Source organism: Chiloscyllium punctatum, chromosome 9 (assembly GCF_047496795.1).
Source record: "Chiloscyllium punctatum isolate Juve2018m chromosome 9, sChiPun1.3, whole genome shotgun sequence".
NCBI lineage: Eukaryota > Metazoa > Chordata > Chondrichthyes > Orectolobiformes > Hemiscylliidae > Chiloscyllium > Chiloscyllium punctatum.
In genome coordinates, this window is record NC_092747.1 from 18679845 (window position 1) to 18699941 (window position 20097).

A 20097-nucleotide genomic window follows, 5' to 3' on the forward strand; every position below is an offset into this window, starting at 1 on the left:
GAAACTAGACACATTTCCTGAGATTTGTTTTTGACTTCTGCAAAGTAAAATCAAGGGAATCCTCTGCAATCACTAATTTAATGTACCGAAGGTAGTTAATAGGCACAGTCAATGCAATATCTTGCTTTCAATTTCATCAATAGGGTGGCATCAATAGGGTGGCTCACAGCACCAGGGTCCCAGATTCGATTCCAGCCTCAGGTGACTGTCTGGAGTTTGCACATTCTCCCTGTGTCTGCGTGGGTTTCCTCCAGGTGCTTCAGTTTCCTCCCACAGTCCAAAGATGTGCAGGTCAGGTGAACTTGCCACACTAAATTGTCCATAGTGTTAGGTGCATTAATCAAGGGTGGGTTACTCTTCGGAGGGTCGGTGTGGACTTGTTGGGCCGAAGGGTCTGGTTCCATACTGTAGGGAAACAAATCTAATCTTAAAAAAAAATACAAAAACACATTAACCAGCTCTCAAGATTGAAGATCTCAGCATGGAAACTTGATAGATTAGCTCAAACCTGTTGGTAAAAACAATAACTGCAGATGCTGGAAACCAAATTCTGGATTAGTGGTGCTGGAAGAGCACAGCAGTTCAGGCAGCATCCAACGAGCAGCGAAATCGACGTTTCAGGCAAAAGCCCTTCATCAGGACTAAAGGCGGTGAGCCTGAAGCGTAGAGAGATATCCACGCTTCAGGCTCACCGCCTTTATTCCTGATGAAGGGCTTTTGCCCGAAACGTCGATTTCGCTGCTCGTTGGATGCTGCCTGAACTGCTGTGCTCTTCCAGCACCACTAATCCAGAATACCTCAAAACTGTCACATCCCAATATGTTTAGTCATTTTCATTTCATATCATGTGACCACAGTAGAAATATATTTTGTTTAAAATCCTGTCAACTAGTAACGTTCTTAATGTTCACAATTCTCAGCTAAGTTAGAATGCATGTCCAAGTAAACTTTTGGATAGAAGCACAGAGCCAGTACAGACAAAGCTGTTGAGGTCAAGTCAGGACCACATTTGAGGTTTGATCTGTGCACTTTAGCTAAGATCAGTTAGCTATGTACCGAGTTTGGTAAGAAATTTAGGAAAGAACAAACCAATACTGGAGATATTCCTGATTTTAGTTGCTGTTTGGTGAGACTTGTTCACAGTTTAGTGGTGATATGCTCACCCCTCTCACCCTGTATCGTATTGTCTGTCAATGTTTGACTCCCGTAAGGGATAAAAATCACTTGTGCTAAATACTTAAGGTATGTGGAACCCAGTCATAAATGAATATCATTAGATGAACAAAGCAACAATATGAAATAAAAATCTCAACCATCATATGATTTACACAAGAAGTCTCTGTTCCTGAGGCATGCAAACTATAGAATAGGGAAGTTCAACTTTCAATTCTTTCTGAGCCAGTTGATCTAAGCCAAGGCAGAAGTAAAATCATGAAATCGCATGACAGGAATAATAGGTTATTGACTCCATCAGGAAGCACCGAGGATTTTCTCTCTTAATCACTAAGTCCAATCTCCCCTCTTGTTAGGTCCCATTATCCTTTAATTATCATCTTTACAGCAGACACCTAATTATTTTGTCAAAGAATTTATTACAGATTTGCATGACCAAGTTTGTTTATGGTGTAGATTTCCACTTTCCTACTTGTTCATCCTTAATGTGGTCTCCTAAATTATGTTTCTCTTGTTAACCTCCTGGCAACCATTAGAAACAATCTATCACAACTGATGTTTCACAATCTTGGAGACCTCTACTTAATTACCCTTAGCATTCAGCACAGCGGAAAACTATTCATAATTATGACCGTACATTCCTAGTAATTCTATACCTCACTTTGTCCATTGCTTTGAAAGCCTGCTTGTAATGGGATGTACTAAACTGTATAATGGAGCTCAACTAACCATGAACGTGCACAAATGCAACATAAAGCCAAGATTTGTGTTTGTATATTTTTATGGCCAGATCAGCATATGCTGTCACTTTTCATGAACTCTGCATTCATACATCAACATTCTTGTGCTAGTTTACCCCATTCAACATCTTACCATTTAAGGTGGATTTCCTTTCCATGTTCTTGTTTTCAAAATATATTTCTCAACATTTTTTCTGAATTGTCATTTGTCATTTATTTCTCCATCATGTTAAGGCATAGACTGCCAAAGGTTTCCACAACCTTTGGTCACAATTTTGTGCCAGGATCTCATCAAGGCTCCTGTAATAATACTTCCCAACCACTCAAATGTCTCACATCTAGAAGGTCAAGGGTAGCAGCTGCACAGAACACCATTACATGCAGGTTCCTCTCCAAGCTACACACGATCCTGACTTGGAACTATATCACCATTCCTTCGCTGTTGTTGCATTAAAAGTTTGGAATTTGTTTTCTAACAGTACTATGGGTGTGCCTAATCCCTCTGTGGCTGCAGTGACTCAAAGTCGCAGTTCAGAAACACCTTCTCCAATGCAATTAGGGAAGGGGAATAAATACTGACCTATCCATTGATGTCCATGTTCCATGTAAAAATAAATAAAAGATCATCTTTGATATTATTTCCCTCGCTTACCTGCATGTCAGGGAGGTAGCAGACTTGCCTGGAAACACTGTGGAGGGGATGTTATAAACTCAGGCCTTCGCTTACTTATGATTTGGAGGGGCAATTTCACAGACTAGGAATCAGCACATACCAAATTTCAAAAACAAAATCAATGGCATCACAACAAACTGTAAGTATGAGTATCTGTTTGCAAAGAACAGGGAGGAGGGAAGTGACTGGCTATTGTATTGGGTGAAGTGAAGCAGAGGTGCAATTTCAAAACTTCTTACTTTTTTAAATTTATCTCACCATGAAGCATGATTTCCTCTTCATGCACCATGTTGACTTTAGTTGATTATATGATGAATTCATAAATGCTCTGCTACTGCATCCTTAATAATAAATTCTAGGATTTCCTGCTGACAGATGTTAAGCTAACTGACCCATAGTATAAAAGCAAAATAGAAGTGGCCATAGTTGGAAGGTGGTCACGGCCTGGAACTTGAGTGGCTTGAATATCTTTTGCCATTTGTAAGCGCAAAACCACATGTTATCCAGGTCTTGCTGTTATATACCATGACTACTTCAGTTTCTTAAGAGTTGCAAATGGTACTGAATATTGTCTAATTATCAATAAACATCCCACCTCTGACCTTATGATTGAGGGAATGTCATTGAAGAAGCAGTTGAAGATGGTTGAGCTTAGGACCCTATGCTGAGCATTAATGTCCTAGGACTGAGATGATCGACCTCCAACAACTAACATCTTCCTTTCTGCTAAGTATGACTTCAGCCATTGGAAACTTTTCTCCATGACTCCCATTGATTAATTTTGATACTACGCTGGATCAAATACTGCTTTGATATCAAGGGCAATTACTCTCACCTCCACTTCTGGGATTCAGCTGTTTTGTCTGTGTTTAGACCAAAGCTGTAATGTGTCAGGAGCTAAATGGCTCTGATGGACACCTGACTAAGCATCAGTTATTATGTGTTAGTGTTGCTGTCAATGATCAAGGAGTGGCTGACGGGGTAGTAACTGGGTTGGATTTGTCATATTTTGAGTGGACAGAACATGTCAAGGCAATTTTCCATATTGATGGGTCGATATCAGAGGAACATTTAGGTTAGGTGCATTAGTCAGGGGTAAATGTTGAGTAATAGAGTAGGGGAATGGGTTTGTGTGGACACTCTTCGGAGGGTCATTGTGGACTTGTTGGGCTGAAGGGCCTGTTTCCATACTGTAGGGATTCTATGAAATAAAGACACTGTGACAAACAACAGTAAAAATGAAGAGTGGAAGTTTGTCCCATTTATGTTGTAAAACATTCCAATATTTGATGTCAAAAAGCAAGAATAATTACCTTATTGGTGCTGAAGTGACTTGCTCTACTGTGCCTCTTGTTCTGTGGTATTTGAACTTTATATATTTCAGTTAGATTTAAACTTTTGTACCAACAATAATCCTGTGCACAATAGTAAAGGAAATGGGGTTAGGTAATCTCAAACCAAATCCCAACTCTCACTTGCACAAGAAAAATTACTTGTAATTCAATATTAATTGTCAAACTTGCAGAAGCTGCAAGATAAGATGTTTAGCACACTTACCTTCGTTGCTCAGACCTTTTGAGCATAGGAGTTGGGACACCACGTTGAGGTTGCACAGGACATTGGTGAAGCCAGTTCTGGAGTACTATGTGTAATTCTGGTCACCCTGTTATAGGAAGGATATTATTAAGCTGAAGAGGGTTCAGAAAGTATTTACCAGGATGTTGCCAGAGGGTTTGAATTATAGGGAGAGGCTGGATAGACTGGGACTTTTTCACTGGAGTGTAGAACATTGAGGGATGCCCTTATAGTTTATAAAATCATGAGGGGTGTCGATAGGTGAATGGCAGGTGTCTTTTTCCAAAGGAGGGGGATTGCAAAATGAGAGGGCATATTTTTAAGGTGACAAGAATAAAGACATGAGGGGCAACTTTTTCACACAGGGTGGTTTGTATGTGGACTGAACTTCGAGAAGAAGCAGTGGATGCGGGTACATTTACAGTGTTTAAAAGACATTTGAATAATAAATGTTTGGAGGGATAAGGGAAATTGCAGGCAGGTTAGAGTAGTTTAGTTTGGGATTAGGGTTAGCATGGACTGGTTGGTCCAAAGGGAATGTTTCCATGCTGTATAACTCTATAACACTGACTGAAGTGTAATGTTACATTAAGTCTTGACCAGTTAACAATGAAGGCGATGAAACAAAATATTACTGAAGTAGGGTAGGCAAGTAAGGGATCATGGAGCTGGGGAGGGAGCTCCCTCTTTAAGAAACATACTTGATCACAAACATCAAACAATGTTTCCACGACCCATGCTAGTTCATAATGTTATGAAGTTGAAGGCATGTACTGTACCTTTGAGAGAGAGTGAATGTTGTTCTGCATTGAGAGCTTACAAGAGCAAACTCAGCGTGTACAGGAAAATTGAGAATATGTAATACTTGGCTGTGAAATGGACAGCTGAGTTGGTTGCTGTTTTGACAACAATTTGAATTTAACCAATCAGTTTAAATTATGCCCCAGGATACCAAAACCCAATTGAGTTTGAACCTTTATTGTTTTGCCAACATCAAACCAATGAGATGATCCAATGTTAGGGGATACAAAAAAGGCAGGCATTTTGAAAATCAGACAGAACAACTGCTGATCGAGACAGAGACAGAGCAAGAAATTAGGAACACTCTCTATTAAAGTTACCTTTTCATATGAAACATATTTGCAATAAAAGAAGACGACCCAGATAGATCTTTAGCTGGAAGAAGAAAGACACCAAAGCTGGCAGCCGCTGTATGGTTTTGAAATTAAATTGATGTAATTTTAATAAGTGTTTATTGGAACGGTACATTGTTATGAACTAGGCCAGACCCCTCGAAACATTTTTAAGCAATTCGCCCACACCGTAACTTTGCTATTTGTTTAGTTAGGTGTACAATGGATATTCCCAGAGTAAATTAGCTGGGTTAACTGCCAAGTTTTAACAAACAAAATTTATTTACAGAATTACAGAATGAAACACAAAGAACAGAGAACAGAATACCGGATAACTTATCCTATCCACACCTAACTTAATGATGCTGTTCTGAAAATATTTGCAACAGTCCCAAACAGTAAACAATGGCACAGGCAACTTAGAGTTTGAAATCATAAGGGCAGAAGGACAGAGAGAAGGCTTCCATTTTCCCCTGTGACTTTTACTCAACTCAGTCCTGAACTGAATAAAGTTCTCAACTGCACAGCTAGAGAGCTGGCCATGCCCCCTTGATATACTAGTTTTCAAAAAACGTTTCGAGCTTTTGGCCTGAAGCACTATCTGTTCGGGTAAACAACAAGGCCCCAATGAACCATTCAAACCTCAGACACAATGGATCCTGGCCAATTACCCCTTCTCAGAAAAACAATTCAAGGGCAAAGTAACCTTGTACCAGACCAGCATTGTGTCAATATTATTATAGAGTTGGAGGCAGGTAATAAGCAGTTAAGAAAAAGGACGATTTAGAGTTGTGAATAGTTGTTGTTTAATGTTCATTTTTGGAGTTAAAGAATAAATTGATGTTATTTTCTTTAAATAATGGAATTTGGGAGTTCTCTGTCACTCATATTTTACAAGGGGAGGTGAGATTTTCTGGGTGTTTGGTTTAATTAAGAGGGGTTCACTGCCATGTTGTAACAATAATTATAACACATGGATTTCCTATGATATAACCAATATGGTGTTTGCACAAAAATGGAAGCATTGCAAAATGTGTGTGCTTTGATAAAGTCTGATGCTGGAAAAAGCACAGCAGGCCAGGCAGCATCCAAGGAGCAAGACAGTCAACATTTTGGGCTTAATCCTTAATCAGGACTCAATCCTGATGCTGCAGTGTTTTTTCCAGCACTACACTTTATTAACTCTGACTTCTCCAGCATCTGCCATCCTCACTATCTCCTAAAATATGTGTGCTCAACTGAAGTAAAAATATGACACAAGTGGCTAAATACTTTAATTTTTAACATCATTTTTCTTTACATTTTTAATTAAATAGTTTTTAGATTACAAAAGTACTGAAAATGAGAAAATTGGTTATGAAAAATTGAACACTAAATTATCAGATGCATGTCAGTACTAAACCAGAGTTCCTTCATGGTAGAAACTAATTAATCTGTAGATCATCAAATGCATTAAACTTCACCTGAATGATGATGTTGACACTTGAAAATGAACAAAGCAGTTTTATAAAGCACCATTTGTATCCTCAACATAGGCAGTGATTTTTTTTTCTAATCGTAGCCATTTAAAAACACTATGGACCTTTCACTTTGTCATGACACTTCAAAGTTTTGCACAGCTGATGTTGAGAAACACAACCAATGTACGCACAGCAAGGCCATATAAAAGGACGATGTGGTCTGAGGGAGGGATAAATGTTTCTGAACCAGGAGGCCTGCGTTCAAGTTCCACCTGCTCCAAGGCTGTGTTATAACATATCTGAATGGATTGATTAAAATTACGAAAGGGATAATGTTGGGGTCTCCATGTTCTTCAAAATAGTGTGGTGAGATCTTTATGAGCATCTGAGGACGGTTGTTGTTTTCTATTTACATTGAATATTAAAAATGCGTACAGAAAGATCCCGCGAACAACAATGAGATGCTTGATTGTTGATCTCCTTTGGTATTGTTCAAGAACTGAATATTGACCGGACCGACAGCAAACGGCTACCGACCGGAAACGTTAACTCTGTTTCTGTCTACACATTGCTTGTCCTGTTGGGTATTCCCAGTTCTAATTTCCAGCTGTTCGTTTCTCTCAGAGGGCGTCCCGTTCTTTCTGGGAAAAGAAATGTCATGGGATATTTCCGATCTGCCTGCACAGGTGGATGCGGATGTCCCAACATAACCTCTCATTCCAAAAATGGTACTTCTGACTCAGCTGTCAGCTTAGATGATGTGCCTCAGGTGGATTTGACTTAGAAATAAATACAGTACAAGTATGTCTGTGTTCTGATGGCATTAGAATCAGAGTCCATTGTTTGTACCCATCAAGCAAAGGTATCTATTTTCCAATCTAAATTTCTTGGCTTTTTTTTATTTGAAAAGCCGTAGTAGATGAAGCCTCCGTAACATGACATCTATTTTCCACCCTGTGAGTATGGTTGAGTTTACCTTGGCTCAGTCTCTTTGAGTGCTGCTGGGGAGGACTCTACGTGTTGTCCACGCTGCTCTGGCGGTAGCCCAGCATTTTCATCGCCGTCTGGCAACTCTGTTCCACCTGCTGGATCTGCCACAGGCTCAGCCTCTTCCTCCAGGCGCTGACGGCTTCCTTCGCGTCCCTGGACGAGATGAGGAAGGGCCGGTCCGAGGAGTAGCCCACGCCGCGGGTCATGTTCCACACGTAGCTCTCGGTGGCCGGCGTGACCGTCAGGTTGGCGAAGGCGTACAGCGTCCTGAGGCTGCCCAGGGGCTCCAGCACCAGGTCCTCGTAGCGGACGGTGAGGTAGCGAGCCCGCACCCAGTCAGGAGCCCGCTTCACCAGCGCCTGGTCCCTGCTCCAAGCCTCGCAGATTACCTCCAGTGCTTTGGAGACGTACGCTTCGGCCCGTTGGGCTCTGCTGGAGAGCCAGGAGCCCTTGCTGTCCCTCTGGGACCTCTTGCTCTTGCTTCTCAGCACCTGGATGCTCTCCCTGACCAGGGACTGCTTGGACTTCAGGCGGGAGTTGTGCACGGCTCTGGGGTCCCTCACCAGCTGCACCACCTTGAAGTTGAGCGAGGGGTCGCGCATCAGGGTGAAGAGCACGCCGGCGTCCAGCACCCGGACATCCTTGATGACCACCGCCGGGTACTTCCTGCACTCCCGCTCCAGCTCCTCGAGAGGGCGCGCCGCGCACCGCCGCTCGCACACCGCGCCGTCCACCAGCTGCACCCGCTCCTTGCTGTAGGCGCCGCACAGCGGGGCCGAGCAGATCACCTTGTTGTTGCGCCAGCCGAACACGGTGCGGGTGCTGAGCGGGGCCGCTGCGGCCGCCGCTGAGGCCGCAGCCGCGTACAGCCCCAGCACCGAGAAGTCGCAGCGGAACAGCGAGCGCAGCATGTCCCGCACCGCCCCCTGCAGGCTCTCCGCGTCGCCCGGGTACAGAGCCTGCCACATGAGCCACATGGGCTCGTACAGGTAGAAGGCGGCCGGGTGCTGGTTGAAGAGCTCGCCGACGAACGACGAGCCGGTCCTCCAGGTGGCGTGCAGATAGATGTGCTGCTTGCCCGTCCCTCCCGCCGCCGCTGTCGCGTTACCCCAGTCCGCCCAAACCTCCTGGGCTACAATGTCCGGGCAGTCCCTGGCAAGGAGCTGCTGCTGCTGCTGCTGCTCGCCCGGAGCCCGCGGCTTTTTGCGGCAGTCCAAGAAATACGAAATGGTCAACAGCAGCAGTGAATAAATGGCGACCAAGGTCAGACATCTGGTGCGGAGTAGCTTCATGGCATCTGTGTTAGTTCTCACTCCCAAATACGTCCTTTGTTTTGGTTCTCTTTCCTGGCTTTGTGTCCACTGTGTGTGTGAGAGAGAGAGAGAGATAGTGAGTGTGTGTATGAAAGTGTGTATGTGAGATTGAGTGAGACAGGATGTGTGAAAGAGAGTCTGTGTGAGAGAGGGTGTGTGATTGAGAGAGTGAGGAAGTGTGTGTGTGAGTGAGCGCCTCTCTTTCACACCAGTTCAGGAGCTGTTTTTGTCAAACCCGCGTAAGCAAAAGCGAATTTCTTTCTTGCGTCCGAATTAAGTACAACTCCAGAAACCCGCCCAGGGGCTTAACCATAGAAACAGCGTAGGTGGGACAATGGCAGTTGAGAGAAGTGTCGTGTGAGTGTATGAGGAAAACTTTAGTATGTGCATGACACAGATAGATGGAGAATAGTGTGTGTGAGAGAGACAGTGTCAGTGAATGAGAATATCTATGCATGTGAGGGGAAGAGATTGAGAGGACCTCATAGATGTGTAACAAAAACAAAAATTGCTGGAAAAGCTCAGCAGGTCTGGCAGCATTTGTGGAAAAAATCGGAGTCAACGTTTCGGGTCGATTGACCCTTCATCAGAACCCGTGATATAGATACGTGACCGTTTATGAATTGTTGACAGAGAGAGATTGAGGGGTTGTGTCCGAGTGATTTGAATTTGTGAGGGAGAGATTGAGTCTCAGTGTGTATGTGCGGAAATGATTATTGAGACGCGTGTGATTGGATCTGCAAGGTGAGGAAGATTAAGGCAGAAACGGAAAGTACTGCAGAAGTGCCAAACCTGCGGAGTCTCCCCAACTTTCTGTTTTCATTTCAGATTTCCAGCATTCGCGGGGATTTACTCGTAAAAGAGATTGATTGTATGTTTGTAACTGTGAGGGAAATGTGTGTGTATGAGCGACTAAGACTGAGTTGGCACAAAGGTTTATTGTGATTTTAAGTGCAGACCATTTCAGGGTAAAACGCTACATCAAATTCTGAATTGAATGTTTTGGAGAAAATTGGACCAAACAACACCGTCGCCCGGGCAACAATGTGGCTAAAGAGAGGGGTGTTGCAAAATTCGTGATTTAGAGACGAAGTTAGAACATGACCAGATAATAGTTTGGAGGTGCCGTTGTTGGACTGGGGTGTACACACACCAGGTTATAGTCCAACAGGTTTATTTGGAGGCAGTAGCTTTCGGAGTCCTTATGAACACGCAGCGAAAGCTAGTGCCTCCAAATAAACTTGATGGACATTAACTGGGTGTTGTGTGATTTTGAACCAGATAATGAAATCTCTCAGGGCAGTCGCCTTTCAATGTCATCAGCAAATTGTAAAAGGTTATTTGAAGTTTAATTTGACTCGTAATGCCCCGCCACATGCAAAAGTGGATTCAACACCAGCACACACACGGGTGCGAGGAAAAAAATAAACACTATCGCAGTTAGGCGGCAATGTGGGGGTAAAAATATAAAAAAAGTTTAAAAAAAACCTAGCAGCAATTCTTGTCCCTTGTGCCTCTCTCTATCGCATTTTGAGAGATTAAGAGTTACGTTGCGAGGAAAGCAAAGCATTCAACTCTTTTGAATCGGGTAACTAACGAGATGTTGCATAGCTCTCAACCCTCGAGAACTGTGGGATGAAACAGTGACAGATTGCGCGATTAGTTACATGTTTCAAGATACAGCTGCACGCCAGCTGTGGTGTAGAGTGTGAAATGTTTTCGCTTCACACCAACACTGCAGTTAGTGTGTGAAATCCTTTCATCCGGAAAGAGCAAAGGTGAGTCTACATAAAGCGGAAATTTCACCTCGCCTGGCTTCAGAGCCGGAAGAGGACTCTGAACACCAGAATTACACAGAAATCAAAATTTGAAATAAAAGTAGAAAATGTGGAATCAATCCACCAGGTCTGACAGTATTTGTGGAGAGAGAGAACTTGAGTCTGGTCGTAACGGTTTTTCCGTAGATGCTGTCGGACTTGGTGAGAAACTTGAAAATCATACTGTTAACTTCTCACCAAGCGCACTAATTACAATCTAACTCGAAATTAACGAGTATTGACAGACTTTTCGTGCTGTATTATTTTACACTTTTTTCTTGTGATTTCACATAACCTAAACAAATCAGTTATGATGTTCAGTCTCCATCTCATAAGTATTATATCTTATTAACAGATCTATAAAGATCGTCTTGGATTTGCTAAAATTAGAAGTTGACCTACTTTTTGGAAGAATGTTACTTACGTTTCCAGTAACTATTTGAAGCCAGTACGTGGAATAATGGAATTGCAAAGGCATATGATGAAGATGACCTGATACACAACGTGAGGTGGCTGGTCACAAATTCAGTTGAATTCAGATAACATACAAGAGTTTTCAGAATTGATGCTATAAAAGCTTTCTGCCTATACATCTTCGCAGCAAAATTCGTCTACTTAGCGCCTGGTTTATCAGCATTATGAGTGTTGTTTGAGTGCAGGTAGCACCAAAACAACAGGCATTTTGAAGCTCAGTGCTCTAGTGGTGCCTTAAGCACAATTAAAAAGGCATCTGGATGGGTATATAAATATGAAGGATTTAGAGGGATATGGGCCTCGTGCTGGCAAATGGTACTAGATTAGTGTAGGATATCTGGTCGGCAAGAATGAGTTGGACCAAAGGGTCTGTTTCTGTGCTGTACATTTCTAAGACTCTGTGATCAAGTTACAGTTTAGTTGCAATTATTTCTACAGTTGCTTCATTCATAAAAGGAATCCCGAAACATCAAACACTTCTAAGTTTTTGAAGTCTGTAGGAAGTGGTGTGGCACATAATTTTCCATGACTAGGATTCTACACAAACCAAACTTAGATTCAGTATAATTCATTGTTCATGGACCGGGCAAGGCAGGGAAAATAAACATTAGTGACACAGAGCAGAAGGCTGTGTCTGTTCAGTGTGCTGAGGGAGCAGTTCTCCTCCTATACCATGGTAAGGAACAGTGCATGAAATGTTTGCACTTCTTGTTAGGGTGCATGTGTAAAGTGATGACATTTTGAAAAATGTAAGTATTTTAAAATATTCCTTTAAATGATTAATGATGGACACCAGCAGAATGAGGTCATATAGCTGTACAACATGAAAACAGGCCCTTCAGTCCAACTCATCTGGGATGACTAGGTATCCTAAATTAATTTAGTATCATTTGCCAGCATTTGGCCCATATCCCTCTAAGCCCTTCCTATCCATATACCCACCCAGATGCCATTTAAAAGTTATAATTGTACCAGTCTCCACCATTTCCTCTGGCAGCTCATTCCATGCATGCACCATTCTCTTCAGTCCCTTCTAAATCTTCCTCTCTCACCTTAAACCTATGCCCTCTAGTTCTGAACACCCCACTCAAGAGAAAAGACTTTGTCTATTCACCCTATCCATGTCCCTTATGATATGATAAACCTCTGTTAAGTCATCTCTCACTCTCTGATACTCCAGGGAAAATATCCCCAGTCTATTCAGCGTCTTCCTAAAGCTCAAACCCTCCAGGCCTGGGAACATCCTTGTCAATCTTTTCTGAACCCTTTCAAGTTTCACAAACATCCTTCTTATTGCAGGGAGACCAGAATTGCATGCAGTATTCCAAAAGTGGCCTAACCAATGTCCCGTACAGCCACAACGTGACTTCTCAACTTCTACACGCAAGACACCGTTCAATAAAAGCAAGCATACCAAATGCTTTATTCAATATCCTATCTATCTGTGACTCCAAGGTCTCTTTGTTCAGCAACACTCCCCAGGACCTTACCATTAAGTGTCCAAGTCCTGCCCCGATTTGCCCTTCCAAAATGCAGCACCTAACATGTAAATTAAACTCCATTTGCCACTCCTCAGTGCATTTGCCCATCTGATCAAGGCCCCAGGAAACTATTGTACCCATTTTCTTACTTTTAAGTGGCAGTGTCTTTTGTATTATTGATGTAATTTAGTGTGGTAAGCAATGAGATGAAATATTGATTTAATTGATTATGAAAATAATTAATTACTTAAGACACAATAAGAATCACAGGACATTGCAGTGCCTCATTGAGGAGAAAGATTACCTGGACACTTTGTTTCAGTCAAAAGCCCTCGGACTGAGTCTTCTGAATTCTAATCATCAGGCAGATGTAACTATCTATGAGGCAGGTATGGAGACCAAAATAGAGGATCTTCTGCATTTTCAATTGTCTGACGGGTTTGAGATTCTTCCAAACTTAATTGTGAAAAGTTGTATCTGCAGGATGGATGAGCAAACAGTCCATGGCACCACTGTATAGGAGGTGCTTCATGTGAGAGGGTGGGAGAGGTTGTGTTTAAGATTGCAGTGATTATAGCAGAAGGTATTGTCAGGGATTTAGACATCATTCTTTGTAACTGAGAACAACACTTCAAAAAAAAGTTGACATTCTAGTGCTAGAATTTGGGACATCTATTCTGAGTTGCAGTGAGAGGGAAAGGATCCAGTTCCTGACGTCTGTCTGTACTAGTAACATTGGTGGAACTAGGAAATGGTGGAGTGTGAGCAATTAGGAGCAAAATTAAAAAGCAGAAGCTCAAGGATAATAATGTTTGGATCATTGCTTCAGCGACAGAAAATTGGTGTGGCGCAAATAAGATTAGAGAGTTGAATGAGTGGTTTAGAGATTGATGTTGGAGAGATGCATTTTGATTTAATGAACACTGGCACCACTACAGGGAAAATACAAGCTAAAGTATACCCTTGAGACAAATTTCATTTGAACCATCTGAAACCTGTGATCTGGCAAGAGTTATTAAGAAACTTCATTATTAATACTTTTGTTGAGGAAACATGTTCAAAGGATTTCAGACAGCGGTTCATCTACTGTCATGAAGTTGAAGGTATGTAGTGTACTTTTAAGAGACGAGAGAATGCTGTTCTGAACTGAGAGATTACAAGCATCTGTGTATATGACTAGGTGGCAGTCCTAGAGTGTACTGGAAAATTGAAAATATGTAACATTTAGCTGTGAAATGGATATCTGAGTTTTCGTTGGTTATATTCAAATTGTTGTCAAAACAGCAATCAGTTTAAATTATGCCGCAGGATACTAAAACCTAATTGAGTTTGAATTTATTGTTTTGCCAACATTGAACCAATGAGATGATTTGATGTTGGAGTAGATAAGAACACGGACATTTTGAAAATCAGTCAGAGGGCAACTGCCATAGAGAGACAAACTGCTGGAGAGCTAATTACCCATCTAACATGTTGCTCTGAAAGAAATTAGAAAACACTCTCTATCTAAAAGCATGTTTTCATGTAAAGCCTATTCATAGTAAAAAGAAAGAAGACAACCCAGGGAAATCAGCAGCAGGAAAACTGAAGACAGTGGAGAAGAAAAAGACTGAGAATTAGGAGATTAAGCTAATGTAATTTTAATAAATGTTTTATTGGAACAGTATATTGTTATAGAGTTGGAGTCAGAGAGTATCCTGTTAATAGAATGGGGGCTTAGATCTGTGAATAGTTTTCTTTGTTAAAAGTTCACTTTTAGAGTAAGAAAATAAATTGGTGTTATTTTCTTTAAATAGTGGGATTTAGGAGTTCTCTGTCACTCATTTTTAACTGTTTACAAGGCGAGGTGTAATTTTCTGAATGTATGGTTTAATTAACAGAAAGGTTCGCCTCCTTGCCGTAACATTTGCAAAGACCAAGAAGAGATACCTGGATTTTTTTCTAAAAAAGGCACAACATACTTTGTGACCTTTAAACAGGCACTTCTTCGTAGTCATTTAGCTTAAGCTAATTGCTTGGACTCATTCATTAGAAATTATATGCCTGGGTTTATAATATCTTTTGGATATTGTTTAGAACTCATCAGCATACAACATGTTAGAGAAAAGCTCATTCTTTGACCTTAGAAAACCATGGAGAAGAGTCCAGTGTGACAACTGAAATACTAATCCAGGAAGTTTTCCTTTATGTGTAGTGACCAGAAGCACTGCTGATGTTTCCTGCTTTCTATTTATATGTTTGGGGGCTCTTTGGATTGGCGATGTCAATACCTGTGGTGATGTCATTTCCTGTTCTTTTTCTCAGGGTGTGGTAAATGGGGTCTAAATCAGAGTTTGTTGATAGAGTTCCTTTTGGAAAGCCATGCTTCTTGGAATTCTCATGAGTGTCTCATGCATTTCTGCCTGTTTGTCCAATGTAGTGTTTGTTACAGTTCTTGCACAAACCCACCAGCACACTAAAACAGCAGCTAATGAACATGAAAGACCCCATAAAGACAACAAGCAAAACCAATGTAACTTATAAAATACCGTGCAAGAACTGTAACAAATGCTACATTGGACAAGCAGGCAGAAAATTAGCCACCTGGATACATGAACATCAACTAGCCACAAAACAACATGACCCTCTCTCACTAGTATCCCTACATACAGATAAGCAAGGACACCACTTCGACTGGGACAACATATCCATCCTAGGACAAGCCAAACAGAGACACACACGAGAATTCCTAGAAGCATGGCATTCCAACCGGAACTCTATCAACAAATACATGGACTTAGACCCCATTTATCACCCCCTGAGAAAAAAAAACAGGAAATGACATTACTGATTGAGGATGATCAGCCATGATCAAATTGAATAGTAGTGCAGGCTTAAAGGGCAGAATGGCCTACTCGTGCACCTATTGTCTATTGTCAGAGGAAATGACATCACCAACCCAAAAAAACCTAAACATCTATAAATAGAAAGCAGGAAACATCAGCAGTGTTTCGTCCAGAGGCTCAGTGAAGACGTTACAGAGTATGATGACGAAATGTCTGAGAATGAACCTTCCAGCTCGTTGAGCAAACTTACATCCACCTATTCCCTCTAGTTTTGGACTCCCCAATCCTGGGAAAAAGACTTAGTCTATTAATCCTATCCATGATTTTATGAACCTCTCATGTCACCCCTCAGCCTGCGATGCTCCAGGGAAAAATATTCCTGCAGGCTCTCTCTGTAACTTAAACCCTTCTGTACAGCCAATATCCTTGTAAATTATTTCTGCACCCTCTTAAGTTTAACAACATCCTTTCTTGAAGGAAAAGAAGGACAAGGTAATAATGTTGAAAAAGACGTGCAGACAATGCCCTGGGACACTTAGCCAGGTGCCACTAAACACAGGCAGTTGTCAGTAGGACCTTTGCAGATGTAGAGACAGTGAGGACTGCAGATGCTGGAGATTAGAGTCGAAAAGGATGGCACTAGAAAAGCACAGCAGGTCAGGCAGCATCCGAGTAGCGGGAGAGTCGACGTTTAGGACATTAGTCTTTCATCAGGAATGTGAGGGGTGGGGCGAAGTGGGCTGAAAGATAAATAAGGGGGGGGGGGGGGGGGGGAGGTAGCTGGGAAGGCGATAGGTAGATGCAAGTGGGGGGGGTTGATAGTCATATGTCAGAGGGGAGGGTGGAGCAGATAGGTGGGAAAGAAGATGGACCGTTCAAGAGGGCGGCACCAAGTTAGAGGGTTGGATGTGGGATGAGGTGGGGGAGGGGACATAAAGAAACTGGTGAAGGCAACATTGATGCTGTGTGCCTGGAGGGACCCAAGACAGAAGATGAGGTGTTCTTCCTCCAGGCATTAGGTAGATTGAATTTGGCAGTGGAGGAGGCCCAGGACTTGAATGTCCTTGGCAGAATGTGGTGTGGCAGGGGGTCGGGTGGGGAGAAGCAGTGTTGGGTGTGGAGTTGAAGTGGTCAGCCACAGGGTGGTGGGGTTGTTTGGTGTCCCAGAGATATTCCCTCAAATGCTTCATGAGTTGGCATCCTATCTCCCCAATGTAGAGGAGACCACATTGAGACAACAGACACAGTATATGAGGTGTTTAGATGTGCAGGAAAATCTCTGCCGAATGTGAAAGGATCCTTTGGAATCTTGGAATTCTGCTTAAAGCTGCATAAAATGGCTTTTAACCCTACTGAAGCTGCATAATTGACTGGACCACAGTATGTCTCAACAAAGATTTGCAGACAATAATTCCTTTACAGCACAGAAATAACTATACTAGATACAACACTATTGGCCATCCTAACTGACCTTCAAGTGCAGGTGCAAAAACTCAGTTCATGAGATAAGAATGACTTGAGTTTTGGAAAACAAGGTTGGTTCTCAGGAAATATCATTGGGTTAAGTTGCTATCAATAAAACCATTTTGTTAAAATGATTGGTTATTGTTTCAATGAACTGTACGATTGTAGCCTGTACCTCTCTAAGAAAAGTATAAAAATGTCTTTGTTTTAAGCCATGTGTGCAGTTCCTCAGAGGAACACGCAAGTGTTTGACCTCTGTTTCTGGATGATCTGTGCCTGGCCGTGAGTAATAAAGTGTGAAGTCTTAAAGAACCAGACCGATTGCTAGTGTTTATTGACCGATCGCGGAACAGATTCCTCCTCCCCTCCCCTATATTCTGTACCTAATATTTACAAAATACATTACACATTAAGACTATCACCATCATATAGAGTGGAACATGCAGTCCTGGGGTAAGTTGAATTTTCTTGCAAATTCCAGAATGTTTTAGCCAAATGTTTATATTCAAGTAGATTAAGATTTATTGCCATATGTATCTAAAAATACAAGGAAAAACATTATACACAAAGTGTTACCACAGTCTGACATCATTTTGCAGTTTTTTCAAAACTTTATGAATAAAAATAATTGTAAAAGAAAGAAAGAAAGGCCAGTTAAGTTTTCCTGGAGCAAGTGCCAGGGTGTTGCGTCCAAGTAATTGTACTTGAAAATTTACATTGCTTGTAATGCTTTGAGTAGTTGTCAATTATATATGAACACAAAAGCAGGAACACTATAAAAAGGGGCATTAAAGCAAATACAAATGCTGGTAGTCAATAATCGCTACATGGTTACCATTACTGAAAGTACATCTCAATTCAAACTTTGCTTTTAAATCAACTTGCTCAAGGCAGGTGTATCTTGAACACAGACATTCCAACCCAGAGTTAGGGACACTACCACTAAATCACAAGAGCTCTTTCAAGTCCAGAATTTCATCTTCCTGTTCAGAGATACTGTTAAATACCTTTGGAGCAAGTTCATCATGAACATGTGCCTCTTAGCTCAGAAGTAGGGACCCTATTACTATGCCCTAGGTATATATATTTTTAATTAACCTATTTTTCTTATCAATCTGTTCAGATGTTACCACACACCTCTGGTGGGACTTGAGCCCAGGCCTATTGGTCGAGGTCTGGGGATTCTCTCTCTACATCACAAGAGGGCCCCCTACTGTGGCTTTCAAAAAATATTTAACCAAAATTCCTCAACGCGTGTTCAAAAATACCATTACACACCAACTTGAACACAGGCCTCCTGGCTGAGAAGTAGGGGCCCTATCATGTGCCACAAGTGTCCTAGATGTCTTTTAACCATCACTACATTTGCATGTTACCAGTTAAAACTGTTAACAAGCACTACCAATTCCACATTTTTAACATTGAATTTAAGTTACTCCAGCTATAGGGTGGGGGGCATCTTGTGGCACAGTGGTAGTGTCCCTATCCCTGGATCTGGAGGTCCAGATTCAAATCCCACCTGTTCTAGAGCTATGTAATAACCTATCTGAATAGGTTGATTAGGGAAAAATAGGTTAAAAGGTTTTGCAAAAAAGACCCAGAGGACCCTCTTGAGGCACCATGGTAACAACCCTAATCCTGGACCAGGAATGTCCAGCTTCAAGTTCCACCTACAGTGACTCAGTTGTTAGCACTGCTGCCTCAAAGTTTGATGTCACCCTCAGGCAACTGTCTGTGTGGAATTTGCACATTCTCCCTCTGCGTGGGTTTCCACCAACAATGTAAAGACGTGTTGGTTATGTGGACTGACTGTGCTAAATTACCCACAGGGATAGATCATAGAACAGTACAGCACAGAACAGGCCCTTCAGCCTACGATGTTGTGCCGACCACTTATCCTCATGTATGCACCCTCAAATTTCTGTGACCATATGCATGTCTAGGAGTCTCTTAAATGTCCCTAATGACCCTGCCTCCACAACTGCTGCTGGCAACGCATTCCATGCTCTCACAACTCTGTAAAGAACCCACCTCTGACATCCCCTCTATACTTTCCTCCAACCAGCTCACAACTATGACCCCTTGTGTTAGTCATTTCTGCCCTAGGAAATAGGGTCGATAGCTAGAGATTATCTATGCCTTGCATTATCTTGTATACCTCAATTAGGTCCCCTCTGCTCCTTTTCTCTAATGAAAGAAGTCCGAGCTCAGTCAACCTCTCCTCATAAGATAAGCCCTCCAGTCCAGGCAGCATCTTGGTAAACCTCCTCTGAACCCTCTCCAAAGCATCCACATCTTTCTTATAATAGGGCGACCAGAACTGGACGCAGTATTCCAAGTGCGGTCTAACCAAAGTTTTATAGAGCTGCAACAACATCTCACGACTCTTAAACTCAATCCCCCTGTTAATGAAAGCCAATACACCATATGCTTTCTCAACAACCTTGTCCACTCGGGTGGCCATTTTAAGGGATATATGTACCTGCACAACAAGATCCCTCTGTTCCTCCACACTGCCAAGAATCCTATCCTTAAACCTATACTCAGCTTTCAAATTCGACCTTCCAAAATGCATCACCTCGCGTTTATCCAGGTTGAACTCCATCTGCCACCCCTGGTGTAGACTCGGTGGATTAGCCATGGAAAATGCAGGTTTATAGGGGTAGGGGTGGGGAGATGCTCAATGGGCCGAATGGCCTGTTTCCACGCTGTACGGATTGTATGATAAATTCGGAATATCACTCAGGCGACGTGCGATAAAACGGAAAACCATGAACATTTGTGCATGGAAATAATTACAATACGTTACAGACTGCAGGCCTCTTAAACATCTGCATCGTGAAGCCGCCGGGGACCCTCCGCGGCACCTGGACGTTTGAAAAGATGTTGAAATTCGAAATTAAACGGTCACCTAACCGGCCGCGCGCTGCCGGGTTTCCAATGGCAACAGGCACGATCTTCTAGTGGTTCCGGGGGAGG

The 20097-nt window shown here is 42.2% G+C and overlaps 1 protein-coding gene across 2 annotated transcripts; it reads right to left on the bottom strand.

Moving 5' to 3' along the window:
• Positions 1 to 59: 59 nt before the first annotated feature.
• chst7 (carbohydrate (N-acetylglucosamine 6-O) sulfotransferase 7) lies at positions 60 to 20046 on the bottom strand. Of its 2 annotated transcripts, XR_011961478.1 has the most exons (4): positions 19918 to 20046; positions 4144 to 4249; positions 3900 to 4001; positions 60 to 405 (listed from the first exon to the last, which is right to left on the bottom strand). XR_011961478.1 is itself a non-coding variant. In XM_072576960.1 (3 exons), the coding sequence occupies exon 1, from the start codon at positions 9034 to 9036 to the stop codon at positions 7768 to 7770; it is 1269 nt and encodes a 422-aa protein (XP_072433061.1). In that variant the 5' UTR covers positions 9037 to 9894; the 3' UTR covers positions 60 to 405; positions 3900 to 4001; positions 4144 to 7767. The 2 variants fall into 2 exon arrangements, 1 of the variants encoding a protein (XP_072433061.1); XM_072576960.1 differs by lacking the exon at positions 19918 to 20046 and having other exon boundaries at positions 4144 to 9894.
• Positions 20047 to 20097: the final 51 nt, after the last annotated feature.